The sequence below is a fragment of the Convolutriloba macropyga genome, chromosome 15, assembly GCF_964194025.1.
Source record: "Convolutriloba macropyga chromosome 15, txConMacr16.3, whole genome shotgun sequence".
Lineage (NCBI taxonomy): Eukaryota > Metazoa > Xenacoelomorpha > Acoela > Convolutidae > Convolutriloba > Convolutriloba macropyga.
The window spans coordinates 40,500,801-40,520,234 of record NC_134482.1 but is presented as its reverse complement, the minus strand read 5'-3'; the positions used below and the strand labels follow the sequence as shown (position 1 = coordinate 40,520,234).

The 19,434-nt window shown below is 36.0% G+C and overlaps 1 protein-coding gene across 1 annotated transcript; it reads left to right on the top strand.

Moving 5' to 3' along the window:
• The first annotated feature begins 534 nt into the window (after nt 1–534).
• Nucleotides 535–1,772, top strand: LOC142354191 (uncharacterized). Its single transcript, XM_075406448.1, has 2 exons — nt 535–1,073; nt 1,307–1,772. The coding sequence occupies exons 1-2, from the start codon at nt 535–537 to the stop codon at nt 1,770–1,772; spliced, it is 1,005 nt and encodes a 334-aa protein (XP_075262563.1).
• Nucleotides 1,773–19,434: the final 17,662 nt, after the last annotated feature.

Genomic DNA, 19,434 nt, shown 5'->3' with positions numbered 1-19,434 from the left:
AACAGTTTCTACATGGATGACTTGTATATTCGTTCGTCAATGAACAAAAAGCTGAAACTGCAGTTCAAGACTTACGACAAACTCTCTCTAAAGGAGGTTTCAGTCTAACTACGTTTGTCTCAAACTCTGTTCAATGTCTAAGCGAAATACCCAAAGAACATTGTGACAATGAAAAAGACAATCATCGTGTCTTAGATATAATGTAGAATACAGTTAATGATACTTTCTTTCACCAAGCGCTTGCCAAAGTTCAGGAAGACAAAACGGACTACACACTCAAAAAGCTCCTTTCCCTAATTGTCTGCTTGTTCGATCCATAAGGAATCATTGCCTCATTATTGAGAACACTCAAAATCATCTTGCAGGATATTTGGAAAGAAGGGCTTGCATGGGATGATCTCCTGTCAGATGAGAAACAGAAATCAATAAGATCTTGGATAGAGCAAAATATAAATGTGCCAGAAATATCAATGCCACGATGTTTTGTTTCACCAAACGAGCCGTCTTCGATAAACCAGTTACACTGCTTCTGTGATGCCTCACAGCTGGCTTGTAGAGCAGTCATATACATCAGATCTCAATCAGCTAACACCATTTCAACTGTTTGTCATAGCTAGAGCTAAAGTTGCGCCACTTAAGCAAATCAGCATCCCGAAACTTGAGTTGCAAGCAGCAGTGCAAGGATGCAGACCAATGCAATTTGTTTCCAAGCAGCTAACAATACCAGTTATCTCAAAACACTTTTGGAGCGACAGTGAAGTGGTCCTTGCCTGGATCAAACGCAAAGACAAACTGAAAAACTTTATTGCAAATAGAGTTCAAGAGATCCGCAACAACACAGACGTCTCCAAGCGGCAGCAAATCAGCGGAAGTCTCAACCCTGCAGACCATGTCTCCCGTGCAATACCAGCTTGTGACCTCAATGTGTTCTGGTTAACACCGCCATCTTTACTAAGTGATCCTGAAAGCCATTGGAAGAACTCCCTGCGTAACAAGGAAGAGACGAACGTCACAATGAAAACGTCGAACGATGAATGTCTTATTGACGTCAGCAGTTTCTCAAAGTGGACGAAGTTAATGCGCTCTTTAACTTTTGTCATAAGGTTCATAAAGAATCTCAAATCGAAATAAAGAGGCAAACTAGAACTCGACGACATTAACAAATTTATCTCTTCAAAAAATCGCAAGAGAAGTCTTTCAATGACGCCATCAAAGACATGAGGCAACACAGGCCTTTGTTAAAAAAAGATCGTCTGCTCTGTTTGTCCCCTTTATTTGAAAGTGGACTTCTTCGCGTTGGTGGCAGAACAAAACGAAGCGCGCTACCCTTCGATGCCAAGCACTCCATCGTCCTGGACTCTAAAGAGTACAGCATTCAACTCTACATACAGAAAAGCCAAGAAATTTGTACGCACATTGGAGTTGAGTACAACCGCAACTACATACAACAGAGATGCCACATTCTCGGAATCAGAACCTTCCTGAGAAGTTTGGCCTTCAAATGTTTCGTCTCTCGCCGCTTCCGAGCACAGTCACTACACTTACCGATGGCAGACCTGCCAGACATTCGTTCATCGAGATGCATAAGTGAAGACCTACATCTGCTTATTCACTTGCTTGGTTACAAGAGCAATTCACCTGGAAGTTGCAGAGGACCTCAGCATAGACAATTGTTTGACAGCAATCCGACGCTTCATCGCTCGACGCGGCCAACCGCGCATGTTCTTGTCAGACAACGGATACAATTTCCTGGGAGCAAGAAAGCAGGTTAGAAGAAGACCACTGATGTTGGACCACGACTACATCAAAGATCAGCTACTGAACCAGTCCGTCGAATGGAAGCTTAACCCTCCTTCTGCTCCTCACTTCGGTGGGGTGTGGGAGAGACTCTTTTAGTGTGTCAAACGAGCTCTTCTTCTGAACTTCGGTTCCGCAAAACTCACCCCAGATGTCTTTGCGACGATCGTCAGTTAAACCGAGTGTCTTGTCAACTCGCGTCCACCCACCCACGTGAGAAGCAACCACGAAGACGACAACCCACACACACCAAACCATTTCTTGCTTGGAAGGCCCTTCTGCGATGTACCTGGAGCCATTTTCAACGAGACAATTACCTTGAAAAATTCGGCATGGACACAGGTGAAGCAGAGACTTCAGCAGATTTGGAAGAGGCTTTTAACCGAGTATGTTTGTTCGCTGAACAAACGACAGAAGTGGACGTCTCGTTAAGCAGCTTTGGAAGTGGATGATGTCGTTCGGCTTCTTGAGGAGTTTACACCAAAAGGAATCTGGCCGCTGGGACGAGTCACACGGATTTTCACCGGCCCCGACAACATAGCTAGGTCATGCGAAGTTAAGACCGCTTTAGGCAAATTAAACAGACCAGCAGTAAAACTTGTGCATTTTTACCCCAAACCCCTTGCAGTTTAGGGTTAGGTTGTGTGGGCCCCGAGGATGTTAATGCCTCACATTAACTTCGATGATTTAACCGCCTTTTGTAAGTTGATTTGCAAAAAAGTGGTAACAAGAAAAGAATGAGAAGTCGACTGTAACCGGATTTAAAATGTTTTGCTTGAATTGGTTTATATACAGAAACTAAACATGTGAGACGAAGGAAATAGATATTGATAACAGACAGGATAGGATAGAAGGACAAGACGCTCTTAGTTGTATTCAAATATGTACAGGCTGTGTAACAACTCTATGCATAATATCATCAAGCACGGTTCTACATCGCAACTGGAATGAAACGAATCCGATTATTCATTTTATGTTTGTTGTTGATTTGGTTTTTGAGCTAGAGAATCAATAGTGTGAGCTGTAAATACGTTGAGTTTTAAATATCTACGCTTGATGCGTTGATTACAAAAATTTGCTGTTTCTACGCGTAGATCTGACATAATTTAGCGTCTATAGGCGTAGATCGTACACCATATCGCGGTGAACTTAGCATTGATCCTATGTAATTTGCAAAGCGTAAGCGTTATCATTTTATTTCATTGAATTTCGATTTGTCTTTGAAAGTATTTGAGTCGCTGTTACATAGTTTTGCGTTTCTAAGCGTAGATCTAATATATTTTTACGTTGAAAACAAATTTGACTTTCCATCATTTTAGTAGACAAAACAAGTTTCTTGCGTTTCGAAGCTTAGATGTCACAATTTTTTGTTGAATTTAGCGTTGATCTTATAATATTTGGCGTTGGATTAAGCATTGATCTTACATAGTTTTACATTTATAGTAGATATAATACAATTTTATGTCGAATTTAGCGTTAACTTTGAGAGATGGACTTGTCGAGATGAAGTTTTCGACGTATAACGGACTGATGACTCAAATTAGTGCAAAAATATGCTCCAAGTTAAAAATCAATTCACAATCATATACCTCTGTTCACCTTTTCCTCTTTTTTACTTCTTTTACTTCTACCAGTCTGTAATTTCAAATTTGCTCTAATCAAAGAAATGTTTAGGCATTTATTGACAATTTTAGTTCTTTGTAGCACCGAAGACTGCTTTGCCGGTAATTTCTTGTTTGTGCTCTGATTTCAGCGGTGGGACTGAAGCAGCTGTCAACATTTTTAGATACCTCGATATTTTTCCAATTGAAGTGCTTGCTGCAAACAATCTAAATTGTTTGAGTTTTTTAGTACTTACAAACTCCATCCTTACAAACTTAGTTTTATCACTCACTGAAAATTGAAATACCAGAAATATTATCATTTTTATCCATTTTTCATCTTCAGCTGCATTTTACTTTTAGCAGAAATTGCGGCTATAGTTGTTTTAGTTTTTTGTTTCCAAGAATAAGGTTGGCTAGACTGAGGTTGAACATAGTCTAAGGTTCTCGCATTTCAAGCTTCAACGAATATTGCGCGTTTAAGTGAATTTACTTATTTTTGAAGCTTGAAGTTTTGTAAAATAGACTGCACTTACAGACACTTACAAACTAAAAAGTTTTTTTTTGGAAATGTTCAAATAAATTTACCTTAAAATAGTTTAAGAAAGCTGAGTTTAAGGTAAACTGAAGGTGACCCTTTGCTTAACCTTACCTCAAAGTGAATTGAGTATAGTTACTGAAACAAAGTTAAAGTAAATGTTTATCTTAATTTTTGTAAAGTGAGCTTACATTGATTTTTATAACGAAACAAAAATTTGAATTAATTAGCGTCCGTGAAGGTAACGTAAAACTGCTTGAACGTTTTCTTTCAGAAATGTTATGTAATTAGTATTTAGCATACAATCCATTTAATATTTCTGTCCCGTGCCGAATTCTTACCCCAAAAAAGATATAAGATTGGGGGGTAATATTTGGACTTTCTAGACAATTCCCCTCAAAACTCTTACAACATTTTGGGGGGTAATTTGGGGTAATTCGATGCAAGAGTTGGGGGTAATGGTGGGCAATTTTGAGCGGTAAAAGGATGCAAGGGTAGGGGTAATGAGGGGTAGAACTGAGCAAGAGTAGGGGTAATAGGGGGTAAAATGATGCAAGGGTAGGGGTAATGAGGGGTAAAACTGTGCAAGAGTAGGGGTAATGGGGGTAAAATGATGCAAGAATAGGGGGGAAGTGGTCCATTACCCCCTCACTCTTGCCTCGTTTTACCCCAATTAACCCTAATCTTGCGTCGTTTTACTCCCATTAACCTCTACTCTTGGGGGTGAAATATAAGAATTCTCCCTTAATCCTCACTACCCCCCTTACTATATATTGCTTTACCCCATAAAATTACCCCCTAATCTTACATCTTTTTGGGGGTTAATTTTTGGGGGTGTAAAACTTAAAATTTCTCCCCATTACTCCACATTATGCTCCTAATCTTACATCTTTTTACCCCCTAAGTTTACCCCCTAATCATACATCTTTTTGGGGGGTAATTTTTGGGGGCAACATTTAAAAATCCCCCCCACTACCCCGCATTACCCCCCCCCCCCCCAAAAAAAAAACTTACATAGTTTTACCCCAAAAGACAATTACATTCCTACTCTTACATCAGCTTGGGGGTAATCAAGGGGGGGGGGTATTTTTCGACTCGGGATGAGTTTCTGCCCTTTCAATTTGGTTCGCTTAATGACTTCAGTTTAGTACCAGTTGAAGCTTGTAATGCGCAGTGGGGATAATTTTTTAACAAAAATTCAAGTTCCAGAATTGTAATTATTGGCAAGCTACAATTTTCCACGTTTCAAACATGGAAGCCAGGTAAGTTTCCCCAATCTAATTTTTTATATGATTTTTATAATTAACTTTTTTTATAAAGTCAAACATCCTAATTTGAAAACAGCCCATTACAAACTTTGGATCTTTTTCCGTTTGTGCCCCCTCCTCCAGTTAAGTGGGTTCATATTATTTGCACCACCTAGAATCACGTGCAATTTTTTTACATAATGATTTACCATGTAATTACACGTGCTCTGTAACTGGGGGAGCATAACGTACTGGGGGGGGGGGCACAAACGGAAAAGTTCCGAAATTTCAGTGCAACTTCTAAGGATGCTGAAAATAATTTTCGTAGTTTTTTCTAGTCTTTTTATCTGAATTCAGCATATTTTTGTTAGTTCTCTTAACAACTGAAGGCTATGTTAAGAAACTGAAGTACTCTCCGTAGACTCATTTTTCATCAGTGCTGATTTGGCGTTGAAATTTTGCGGTTGAACTACGACTAACTTAAAAACTATCTCAACTTTTTTATAACTTTTTGCACCGTTTTGATGAAATTTTAAAGGGTACTATATCAAACCTTACCCAAAAGTTTTCATATAACTTCCAGTACAATCATTGAGAATCTGGCAAGTTTATTAAGCTGATTTGATAACAGATATTCGTTTACAATAACGAGCCATAAGTACTCTCTTGTTCACCCCGTGATACAAAAATCCCAATACAATAAGTTACAAATTATAGTTTAAATTACACGTTTTATGGCACGCGAGTAACAAAAAAGTTTCATATTTTTTTAAATAGGCCATAAATGACTTGAGAGATGTCATCGCAGAAGTACGAATTTTGAATGATATTTTGAATGATATTATATCAAGACTTTTGAACAGCGCAAATTTTTCAAAATGTTTTACAGTACAAACGTGCGAGATTAACTTTTGTCTGCACTATCACCAAATTTTGATTCAGAGGGGAGATATCTCAACATTTGTCCCTAAGATACTACACGGGCCTAATGCTAACCCGGGTTGACCACCATAAACCTTTCTTCGCAACCATATCCAAGCCCTTTATGGTAACTTGACAACCATATAGATGACCATGCAAAAAAAATCAACATTGCTCAAAGAGCTCTTAAAACACCCATACATTGAACTTTGAGTGGAGAAAAAATCATCATCAAGACACTTGAAAAAAAATGAAGTTCATGGTGTCTTGGGAACTATATCCAAGACCATACACATTTATGGTGCCATGTAAGGCCATAAAAGTCAAAGTCAAAAAATACAAAAAGTTACAGAGAACAGCTTAATTACCATCTTCTGACTACATTAAGCCTTCCAAAAAAGCAAATTAGGTTAGTTCAATTTTTCATTTCTTGTCAACCATATCCATGACCATAAATGTTTATGGTCTTGCTCATGGTTGCCAAGAAATCCATGACTTCACAAATTTCGTTAGGAGTTCTATAAAGCATGAAAAAATAATTTAGCTGTCCAAACAGCATGTCAAAAGTGTAGGCCAGCAAACAAAACTCCACTTCAACAGCATGTGGAGTTCAATACAAAAAGTGTCAGAAGAAACAAATCGAAATGACGGTAAATTTTAACTTAAATACATTTTTTCTTGAGTCAAAATCAGTAGTAAAAACAACGACCACTCTGTTCACAAAAAAGGGTGAGGGTGAATGAAAAGTGAGAGAATTTGAAACAAAGGAAATCAAGTTTATTTTGGCAGCGATGTTGATGTTCTATTCAGTTTTATTTCAAACATAACAAATAGAATATTAATTTGAAGCAAAAACCAATAATAAAAATGTAATTCTAGAGCTTCCTCTTACAAAACTAAAAGTCCCAAAAGTTCCCTCGGTCCAGTTAAAAATGTTTTCCAGCTCCAGTTAAAAATAAAGTTTTCAGCTCAGCGCTCTTCGCAAATTTGGGCAAATTGGGTTAAAAGACCCGATAAGGTGCATGCATTTATGAAAAACATCACAGTTTTCAAAAAATCTCTAAATATATTTGCGAAACCATCAAACGCAGGCTTTTTTTCTTTAAAATTGAAACTAGGACCAATTTAGAAAAAAAATGTCAATCCAACAGAAGACATTTTGAAATAAATTAGCAAGGAAGCAAAGTTTGAAAGGAAAGTACCGGAAAAGTAATCAAAAGTAGAGCAAAAAACAAGAATGTTGACAAAATTTTAAAATTTCGAAAATCTTAGAAAAGTGCTTGTTGGATTAATAAAGCACGGTTTGTAAAGAAATGGTCCTAATCTGGTTTTGGTTCTTCTGTTCCATGGAGTAGGACGCAATAAGGGTTGATTTGTTGAAAATTGTATCCTTAGTTTCAATCGACACGTATAATGATTAGAAAAAAAAAACAATCTTGGCAAGAGCACCAAACGTAAATACCAACAATAAAGAATTAAGGGCTGAACTAGAGCTCAAAAATGGGCGAAAACAAGTATTGATTAAGCTGAGTTAACGATAATTAGTAGAGTTAATTTAGAACACGCCAAGAACAGCCATGAGCTATATGTAAAGTTTTATTAAACAATATCAATTCTCACGTAAAAGAAACAAAACTTGGTCGCTGGAAGTGTTTTCTGATTAGCTAAAATGGAGCTACCTTCGCCTACGATATAAAGATGACTGATACTATAAGAATTTCACGAGGGGGTCACATAACGCAGCAAACAAAGTGGGAAACAAAGCACACAATTTTCTCTTAGTTTTTGATACCAACTGTACGAGTAAAAACTGGTACGTGAACACAACAATAGTAGTGAGCCGGCTAATCATTTCTATCCATTCAAAACAAATATTGACGTGAACAATATTGGTAACAATTATGCGCCAAAATCCAACAAAAAATGTTTAATAGTTCACATTGAATGTTTTAATTGTCCAAGGCCTGATAGGGCAATGTTACATTAACCGCCTTAGGAACTTTGTGAGACCGATTTGATTATTGAATTAATAAAGGATTACAATGGTTTACAATAAATTATTTAGTTTTCAGCTTCGAGTTTTTGTTAAATTGATTGTTCTTCATGATTTCTGATGTTGTTATGCCTGAAAACTTGCATGACTTTTCTTAACCATGTCGAATCAGTATCGGGCACAGATGGTAAATAGTGCACATATGGCAAATAATCCACTGGGCATCAATGTTGATGACATCGCCGGCACCATTTGCAGGGTTGCAAAGAATAGTCGGCTTCCGTAAAAACGATGCTATGTTAGGTAGAAACATTGTAGCCAATAAATAATTCTAAAGAAAATAACTGAGGGGAGAAAAATATGATTACAAGAGATAACAAAGCAAATCATTTTAAAATTGGCGTTTCTAACTCACGGAGCGGGTAAAGGTAAAAAATTGTAATACCTGAAAATTATGACACAAGCGAAAAAGGCGAAAGCGGAGGTTGCTGCGGTGTAGCAACTTTCTACACAGCGCGAAAACAAAACGAGATTCCTACCTGTTGAGGCCTATACCTACCTGTACCTAATAGTACCTACCTGTACCTGAATATTACCAGTCGAGAGTGACGGACCTTTCAAAGTACTGGATTTTTTCAAATCGTTTGTTGATCGACAAGTAAGTGATGTGACTTCACATTGGCGATAGTGTAGATTTCTGCAGGAAGAATTTATGGAAGCTAAGTGCTAAAATGATGTGAATTTGACCGTTGAATGTTAATGTAGTATACTCTACAGAAATTTTACTTAGCTTGAGAAGGGGGCGGATCTTTTCACTTTATGCAGTCTTTATTTTGACTGACCGAAGTACTTTATCCGAGCCTGGATACACTTCTATTAACTTTGCTAGAGGCCAGAGACCACGAGGTGTGAAATCGTCCGAAATCCAGACTAAGTCGTGAACTTCTAAGTTCTGATTTACTTTATGCCATTTAGAGCGTTTCTGCTGGTTTGGGAGATAATCTCCAATAAATCAGTTCCAAAAATGTTTCCACAAATGGGCTAGAATTTGTGATGTTTTCCAAGATTTAGTAACTGCTACTTTGCTTTGAGAGAAGACTCCTGAAGGGAAATTAATTGAGGGTCTACCCAAAAGGAAATGATTCGGCGTTAAAAAGAGTGGATTGTGTATATCGCTAGAAACATTCGTCATTGTTCGCGAATTCGTGTTGGACCCAATTTCACAAGTGAATGTCGACAGCGTTTCGTCTGTTAGCATTCTTGAGCCAATGACTTTGTAGAGGGAGAGTTTGCAATCTTGAACTAGCCTTTCCCAGCTGCCGCCAAAATGCGGAGTAGGAGGGGGGTTAAACTTCCAACTGATTTCTACGTCTAAGATGTGGAGCTTTGATGCAAATTCTCGCGAGGATCTGAGAGCTTCTGTTCCTCTTCTCAATTCGGAACAAGAGCCGACAAAAGATTTTCCGTTGTCAGAAGAAAATATTTTTGGTTTTCCGCGGCGGCTAATGAATCTGCGGATGCAACTCATTGTAGAATCAGCAGAAAGACTTGCCGAAATTTCCAAATGAACTGCTCTTACAACTAAGCACGAAAATAGAAGGGTATAACGGGTATTAAACTTACCACACTGTTTTATAGGAAAAGGACCTATGAAGTCCAGACCGACCTGTTGTTGCAAACGCAAAGTGATTTTGGAGCGGTAAGCGATCACTGGGCAGATATGACATCTGAGGTGGATTAATTTCTTGAGCTATTATTCGGCAGGAAATGCACTGACGCATTGTTTGTCTAACAACAGCTCGGCATTTCAGAATCCAATAGTGTTCCATTAGAAAGGAACGTGTTTGTTCAACACCAGAGTGACTATTCACTACATGAGTATTTTTGATGAGAAGCTTAACAATTGGCTTAACCCCGTCTAAAATTAACGGATGGCGAGCAGTTTCTAAGACCATTGCCTTAGACAGCCGACCTTTGGCGCGGAGTTCACTCCTTCCTTTAACAAAAGGACAGAGTGTCTTTAGAGGGCTTGACGGAAGTATCTCCTTGCCTTTCTGTAAAGACAAAATCTCATCTCCAAAGTTCTGACTTTGAGCAATGCCGATGAGGTACTTGTAAGCCAGTGTGTGATGTGCGAGCGATAAGCAAATGATCTGTTTTTTCAAACGATCGAGAAAGAAGAAGCAGTATGCTGCAACTCTAACCAGACAACTCCAATTGCTGAAGCGTGCAATGTTGATGGGACATTGATTTGCTGAGTGCAGATTGGTTTGCAATGCATGAAAAATGAGAACGTTTGAATTTTGTGCTTTCAAGATGTCCTGACTTGGCCAGTCACTTTTTGATAACTGTAGAAAAGAAGGACCGTAGAGCTATCGAGAACTGCAGTTCATCTATTTAGTTTCAAAGCCTCTTGAGCCCTCATCGGCTGGATTGTCAGCTGAGGTGATGTAGTTCCAGTCATGTACTGTTGATACATCAAGTATCTTGGCCAACTTGTTAGCAACAAATTTGCGATGACGTATCTCTGGGGTTCTGAGCCAATAAAGAACTGTTGTACTATCGGACCAGAAAACTTTTTCATTAATGTGAATGTCTAGCTCTTGTCTCACGAATTGTGCGAGCTGAGCTGCGTAGACGGCGGCTTGCAACTCGAGATTTAGAATTGTCATTTTGTTATTGGAGCTACGCGGGCTTTTCCCATGATGAATTTCACTGAAACAGTTTCATCCAAGTAATCAGTCCTAAGACACGAAACTGCGGAGAGTGCAAACTCCGGCGCGTCTGAGGAGGTATGGAGAGCTGTTTCCTTTATTGCTTTGTTAATGAATAAACAGCAAGATATTGAAACTTCGCGGAAGTCTCGTAGTTTATTTTGCAGTTGAGTTAGATCTGCAAATTCATTGAGGTTCAACGGTTTGTCCCACTTTGGTTCATGGTTCCAGGCGGCCTGTAGACTTTCACGAAATTGGATGGTGAGTGATGCTAAAAAATCTAGAGGGTCAAAATTGGCTGCAACAAACCGCAGAAGTTTTCTTTGCGTTACCATAGTGTTATCCAAGGGAAACTTCGTGAACAGTTTTTTCTGGATTAGATTAGTGTCTGTTTTTGCATTCCACTGTAACCCGAGAGTCTTTTGAGTTGGAGGTGAAGCTTTCTTTTTGTTTAAAGTTGATACCTACTGACTTGCTGCAAAAATGCAGCCGAATTAGAATTCCACTTGCTGGAAGAGACAGGCAAGCTTTAGTGCTGCTCATTATGTTTACAGCTTTTTCAACGTCGTCTGTGGAAATATACAAATCGTCCATGTAGATATTGCGTTCAACAATATGAGAAACCCCATGAAAATATTTCTGGTTATCTTTCGCAGAACTACGTAGAGCGTACGATGCAATGCAAGGTGATGACGTTGCACCAAATATGTGGCTAGTGTATTCATATTCTTCTATTTTGCCGTTGTGATCCCACAAGAAACCAAGATATGAACGGAATGAAGTTGCAACTTTGACTTGCATAAACATTTGCTCGATGTCGGCGGATTTTGCGATATGAATTTCGCTGAAACGCAAAATAATCCGAACAAGATTGCTGAGCAAGTCCGGGCCTTTGAACAGATTTGAGAGAAATTGGCCTTGAAAGATGCTGGATGCGTTAGTCACCCGTCGAAATATTCGGGGCTTTTTTTTGTTTCAGACCGGATGGTGAGGTAGATAGGAAACTGACTTTGTGTTGTCGGTACAAGGATCAATTTTTAAAACATATCCGTTTGGAAGTCCTTTGGCAAAGTCTCTTCATTTTTTTCTCTTAATGCTGGTTTCGTGGAAAACTTTGCTTTTAGCTGCTTCAACTATTTCTCAGCGAGCCATCTGTTATTCGGCAATTTTGCGTTCTCTTTCAACAAGAGGCCAACTTCGTAATGACCATCTTTGAATCTGGTTGTGGATTTTACAATTTCAAAAGCCTATTCATCGTTCTTGGACAGTACTTTTTTCTTTGATGCAATGCCATAATTTTCGATCTTCATCCAATCCTGAACTTTGGTGAAAAGTTCGTTGTCCAATTGGCCATGGGAACAAATTTGAGTTGTGAGAACTGGCTTTTTTTCATCTGCAATTATGTTGGTATTTCCGGCACAAGTCCAACCTAATGGTGTCTTGACAGCCCAAGTTGTGTTTTTCGGGCCTTTAACTATCACACTGTAGTGGATTAGTGCAAGGTTATCAATTCCAATGATTATACATACTTGATTTTGTTTGACATTTGAAAACGTGAATTGTTTAAGGTGATCAAATTTACTACAAAGTTTGTTCAGCTCACTGGCTTTAACTGGCGTTATATTGAGGTCTGGTATTGCTAGCACATCAATTGAAACTACTGAGCTATTTTGGGATCTGTATGGCTTGATTTGGACAGAAACGTGAGAACAGTCTATTTCTTTAGTTGTATGGTAGCCACTGATGCGCATTTTAGCGACTGTGTTGATGTCAAATTCCATTTCTGATGCTGCAGATGTAAGCAGCAAGCTTTGACAACTTCCGTTGTCTAGATACGCATAAGTATCCAGAGTTTGTACACCATTGGAGAGTTCAACCGGAACAAGGGCTACTTGTCCTGTTCCATGTAATTGAACGGATTTACGGCCGATGGCGGCTTCACTCTGTGATTATTGTCTCCAAAGCTCTCATGGAGCAGAGCATGATGCTTTCGGCCACAATTGCCAGTTCGACAAAAATTTTTTGAATTGCAATGTTGAACATGATGACTGCCAAAGCAGTTGTAGCAAGATTTTAGGTTTTTGACATGTTCTCTCCAATCGAAAGGAGAGAGGGTCTGGAAATGAGAACATTTGTAGAGATATTGACAGATCTCATTACTGGGGCAAATAACAGTTCTGGAGGGGCCTTGTTTGTTACCGTCGAAAAAAGAGCCACCTTGTTGACCATTGCTTGTCATTCTCGTAGATGGGGGCAAGAGACTTTGAGTTTTCTGAGTCCATGGTTTATGAGCAAAGTTTCATCTTCCAAGGCTGGGTCGTGTTACCGATATGGGTGTGGGCAAATCTCTACAAGTCTTTGCGTAGATTGATAACCACTCAGAAAGGTATTTAAGAGACGGCTGGAGTGAAAATTTTTCGAGGGCATACTTGTTCCAGTCCAGGCGGAACCTTCACAATAGTTCACAATGAATTTTTTAATTGTCCAAGGCTTGATAGGGTAAGATTTGGAAAAGTAGTTAGGAGCTTTTTGTGAATTTCTGCTAGGAATTTAAAAGCAGAAATCCACCATTTTGCAAAACACCAAAGGCAAGAATAGTGCTGTGAAAGGAGACCATGAAAACACTGAAATTGATAAACTCAATTGCGCGTTCATTGAAATTGCACGTAGGCTAGGAGTTGGAATCCAGAACATCGATGTTGAGGTTCTGAACTTCAGTTTAAAAGGAGCAGACATTTGAATTGATGGTATTCATCTAAAACAAAGTGGAATTCAAAAATGGTGCGCACTTAACAAAATTTTTTTCACATGTTCAGTATCAGCCTGCTGGGTGTTATGTTTCTGTCGAACAAAACAAAAGAAAAATTCATGAAAACTTTTTTAATGTCTGGAAAGAGAATGGTCTTATGGGAAAAAATTTACAGGTGACAGTAGAATTTGGAAAACATTTTCACTGAAAATTTTCTGGCTGTTCCACTTTATATTTTCAGGAGACGATAAAATAATAAGATATTGATTAGAAATGGTTTAAAATTCGGCATATATGTGTAGACTTTGGTCCATATATTAAAATCAGTGACGGTCTCATTTTTATTGTGTTGATGTCAAAACTAATCCGGGAGCCGATCTTCGAATATACAAATAATCAAAAACCTGTTTGTTAATTTTGTCTTATTTTTCTGTAAAATCTCAATTTCTATGGATGAGCCAAGTGTCGAAGAATCGAGACAAAATATTTTTACAGCAAGGAACGGTTTCGCCGATAACTTCTTGTACCTTTATTACAAATAGACTGGATATACAGGTAAGTTTTTTAGGCACAAAAGAACCTTCATTTAATCAAAGCAAGACAAATTTGCCACAGTTGTCTGTGACTGGAGAAGGAATACAGATAACAAACAAATTCAATTTAATTTCAATAGTAGATTAAAATCAATCAAAAGAAACCTGTTTAAGTCACTATGAAACTCAGAGTTTACTCCAAAAATGGATTACAGATCGAAATAGAAAACAAGAAACTGTATAAAAAGAAATCATTTAACTTTTCAATAACTCCCTAATCACAAAAAGGTTTTGACATTATATTTAGTGAACGACTTTTCGGAAATGAGTTTCCACAAGTGTTAATCTCATCTTTGGAAATTGATAACAAAATAAAGCAAAATTCTTTCATAGAGAGCTGCCAGAAATTATTGAAGAGATGAACAATATATTGTAATGCGAAGAATTGAGTATAGCTTCCATAAAATTAGAGAGCCAACAACAATTCAATACAAAAAAGTGAATATCAGAAAAACTTCTGCATCTTATTAGTGATTATAACAATTTGTTTATAGTTGAGGGACAAGTTAGTTAATACAGCTGATAGCACAAGCTGACATTCAGAACGAAATTGTTCGACACTTCTGCAGACACAATGCAAAAACAAAACTTAAAAAAACCAAAACAAGAGCAAACATTATTAACATTTAAAAAGTTCCGAACAATAAAATTAGTACAAAAATTAAAAAAAACAAGTCAGTGAGAAAAATCATCTTTGTTTATAGTTAAAGTTATTGTTTTTCGTTTATGGCAAAAAGGATTTTCAATAATATATGTAAAGGAATTATAATTATATAAATATATAATTACAGACGTTATGGGTCCTGGCGCTCTCTGAAAAGTGCAAAATAAAGATTTGCTATTAATCTAAACCTATGCTAGAATTACTTCTGTTAGAAGACAATTCATTGAATGCGGAAAAAATTATTCAGATTTGAGGATAATTAACCTTGTAGTGACTCAGGGAAAGATCATTGGTTCCTTATTTTATAATGTATTTTCACGGTTTTGCCAAAAAAGAAAACAAAATGAGCGAAAATTTTGCAATTGGCAGTGAAACATGTATACATCTGACTCAACACCAGATGATTACCTTGATAAAAAAACCATTATTGCTTTCCAAAAGAGCAATAAATAAAAGAAACGGAATGCGACAGCATTTAACAGAGTAAAAAACGGCCAGGTAATTTTTGCAAAAAGAAAACCTGTTTATTAGTTTTTGGTTTTTTTTCTGTGAAATTTTGTTATCAATTGATGAAGCAAGTGTCGATAACTCAAACAAAATTTCACCAAAAAACTGTCAAAAATTTTGCCATAGTTTCTGCTAGCTTCATAAAAATAGACCAGATATACCAGTGAGTTTCTTAGGCACAAAAATATCTTCAGTTAAGCAAAAGAAGACAAATTTGCCACAATTGTCTGGTACTGGAGTAGGAATACAGATAACAAACCACTTCAATTATAAATACAGTAGTAAATTAATTTCAATTATAAGAAACCTGTTTAAATCACTCTGAAATTAACACGAAAATTAAGTGCAAAAAACGATGTAAAATTTTGAGTTTATCTAATAAAATCCTCTTTTGCCTTGATGAGTTGATAAAAGGAATCTCAGAAACGTATCAAGTAACATAAAATAACAGTTTCAAACAATTTCATCAAAAGAATAAGAAATTCTTTGCAGAGTTTACTCCAAAAATGGATTACAGATGGAATTAGAAAACAAAAAATTGTATAAAGAGAAATTATTTAAATTTTCAATCACTTCGTAACCACAAAGTGTTTTGACATCATATTTAGTGAACAACGTTATCGAAACTAGTTTCCAAAAGTTTTTATCTCATCTTTGGAATTTGATAACAAAATAAAGCAAAATTCTTTCATAGAGTTGCCAGAAATTATTGAACAGCTGAACAAAATAAAATATTGCGAACAATTGAGTATAGCTTCCATAAAATTAGAGAGCCAACAACAATTCAAAACAAAAAAAGTGAAAATCAGAAAAACATCTGCATCTTATTAGAGAATATAACAATTTGTTGATAATTGAGGGACAAGAATAATATTTCAGCTGATAGCACATGTTGAAATTCAGGAAAAAAATGTTCAACACTACTACAGACACAATGCAAAAACGGAAACTTAAAACAACCAAAACAAGAGCAAACATTATTTAACCTTAACTAAATTCCGAACAATAAAATAAGTATAGAAATTAAAAAACAACTCAGTGAGAAAAATCATCTTTGTTTATAATTAAAGTTTACGAAAATGGGGCGTGGTAAAAGTTGAGTGATTGTTTTTCGTTTTTGGCAAAAAGGATTTTCATAAATATATGTAAAGGAATTATAATTGTACAACAATATAATTACAGGTGTTCTGGGTTCTGGTGCTCTCGGAAAAGTGCAAAACAAAGATTTGGTATGAATCTAAACCTATGCTAGTATTACTTATGTTATAAGATAACTCATTGAAAGCGGAAAAAGTTATTCAAATTTGAGGGTAACTAACTTTGTAGTGACTCGGGGAAATGTCATTGGTTCCTTTTCGTAAAATTTATTTTTCACAGATAACGAACAAATTCAATTATAATTTCAATAGTAAACTAAAACCAATTAAAAGAAACCTGTTTAAATCACTATGAAACTTAACATGGAAAAAATTAAAAAAAAAACGATGTAAAATTTTGTGTTTATCTAATAATACCTTTTTTTGCCTTGAAGAATTGACTAAAAGATTCTCAGAAACGTATTAAGTAACATACAATAACAGTTTCAAACAATTTCATCAAAAAGAGAAGAAATTTTTAGCAGAGTTTATTCTAAAACTGGATTACAGATGGAATTAGAAAACAAGACAATGCATAAAAAGAGATAATTTAACTTTTCAATCACTTCGTAATCGCAAAAAGTTTTGACATGATATTTAGTCAGCGACTTTTTGGAATTTAGTTTCCACAAGTATTTATCTCATCTTTGGAATCTGATAACAAAATAAAGCCAAATTCTTTCATAGAATTGCCAGAAATTTTTGAAGAGATGAACAATATAAAATAAGGCGAAGAAGTGAGCTTAGCTTCCATAAAATTAGAGAGCCAACAACAATTCAAAACAAAAAAAGTGAAAATCAGAAAACTTCTGCATCTTATTAGAGAATATAAAAATTTGTTGATAATTGAGGGACAAGAAAGATATTTCAGCTGATAGCACATGGTGAAACTCAGGAAAAAAATGTTCAACACTACTACAGACACAATGCAAAAACGGAAACTTAAAACAACCAAAACAAGAGCAAACTTTGGAATATGATAACAAAGAAAAGCAAAATTCTTTCATAGAGATGCCAGAAACTACTGAAGAGCTGAACAAAATAAATTAATGCGACGAATTAAGTAAAGCTTCAAGAAAATTAGAGAGCCAACAACAATTGAAAACAAAAAAGTGAATATCAGAAAAAGTTCTGCATCTTATTAGTCAATATAACAATCTGTTTATAGTCAAAGGAAAAGCAGTTATTTCAATTGATAGCACATACTGACATTCAGAAAGAAATTTTTGGACACTCCTGCAGACACAATGCAAAAACGGAAGCATAAGAAAACCAAAACAAGAGAAAACATTATTTACATTTACAAATTTCCTAACAATAAAGATAGTACAGAATTCAAAAAAAAACAAATCAGTGAGAAAAATCATCTTTGTTTATAGTTAAAGTTTAGGAAAAGGGGGCGTGATAAAAGTTGAGATATCGTCTTTCGCTTATGGCAAAAAGGATTTTCATTAATATATGTAAAGGAATTATAATTATATAAATATATAATTACAGGCGTTCTGGGTCCTGGCGCTCCCGAAAATGTGCAAAATAAAGATTTGGTATGAATCTAAATATTTGCTAGAATTACTTCTGTTAAAAGACAATTCATTGAAAGCGGAAAAAAATATTCAGATTTGAGGAAAATTGACTTTGTAGTGACTCAGGGAAATGTCAATCGTTCCTGTTTTTATAATGTTTTTTTAACGGTTTCGCAAAAAAAGGAAAACAAATTGAGCGAAAGTTTGCAATTGGCATTGAAACATGTATTATATCTGGCTCAACACCAGATGATTACCTTGATAGAAAAACAATTATTGTTTCTCAAAAAGCAATAATTAAATGAAACATAACGCGGCAACATTTAACAGAGTAAAAAGCAACCAGGTAATTTTTGCAAAAGAAAACCTGTTCTTTAGTTATGGTTTTTTCTGTAAAATTTCATTATCAATGGATGAACCAAGTGTCGATAACTCAAGAAAAAGATAAATTTTTTCACCAAGAAACTGTCAAAAAATTTGCCATAGTTTCTGGTACCCTCCTAAAAATAGGAGAAGGTACCAGAAATAGGAAAAAATAGGAGAAAAAAACGATGTAAAACTTTGGGTTTATCGAATAAAATCCTCTTTTGCCTTGATGAATTGCGAAAGGGAGCCTCGGAAACATATTAGGTAACATACAATAACATCTTCAAATAATTTCATCAAAAAGAGAACAAATTTTCATTTTCAGCAGAGTTTACTCCAAAATTGGATAACAGATGGAATGAGAAAACCAGAAATTGAATAAAAAGAAATAAATTAGCTTTTCAATCACTTCTTAATCCAAAAATGTTTTGACGTGATATTTAGTGAGCGACTTTTTGGAAATTAGTTTCTACAAGTATTTATCTCATCTTTGGAATTTGATAACAAAATAAAGCCCAATTCTTTCATAGAGTTGTCAGAAATTTTTGAAGAGATGAACAATATAAAGTATTGCAAAGAAATGAGCATAGCTTCAATCAAATTAGAGAGCCAACAACAATTCAATACAAAAAAAGAATCTCAGAAAAACTTCTCCATCTTATTAGTGAAAATAACAGTTTGTTTATAGTTGAGGGACAAGGCAGTTATTTCAGCTGATAGCACATGCTGACATTCAGAAAGAAATTGTTCGACACTCCTGCAGACACAATGCAAAAACGGAGATTTAAAAAACCAAAACAAGAGCAAACATTATTAACATTTACAAAATTCCGAACAATAAAATTAGTACAGAAATTATAAAAGTAAGTCATTGAGAAAAATCATGTTTGTTTATATTTAAAATTTAGGAAAATGTGGCGTGATAAAAGTTGAGTTATCGTTTTTCGTTTATTGCAAAAGCCATTTTCATTAATATGTGTAAGGGAATTATAATTATATAAATATATAAATACAGGCGTTTTGTGTCCTGGTGCTCTCGGAGACGTGCAAAATAAAGATTTGGTATGAATTTAAACCTATGCTGC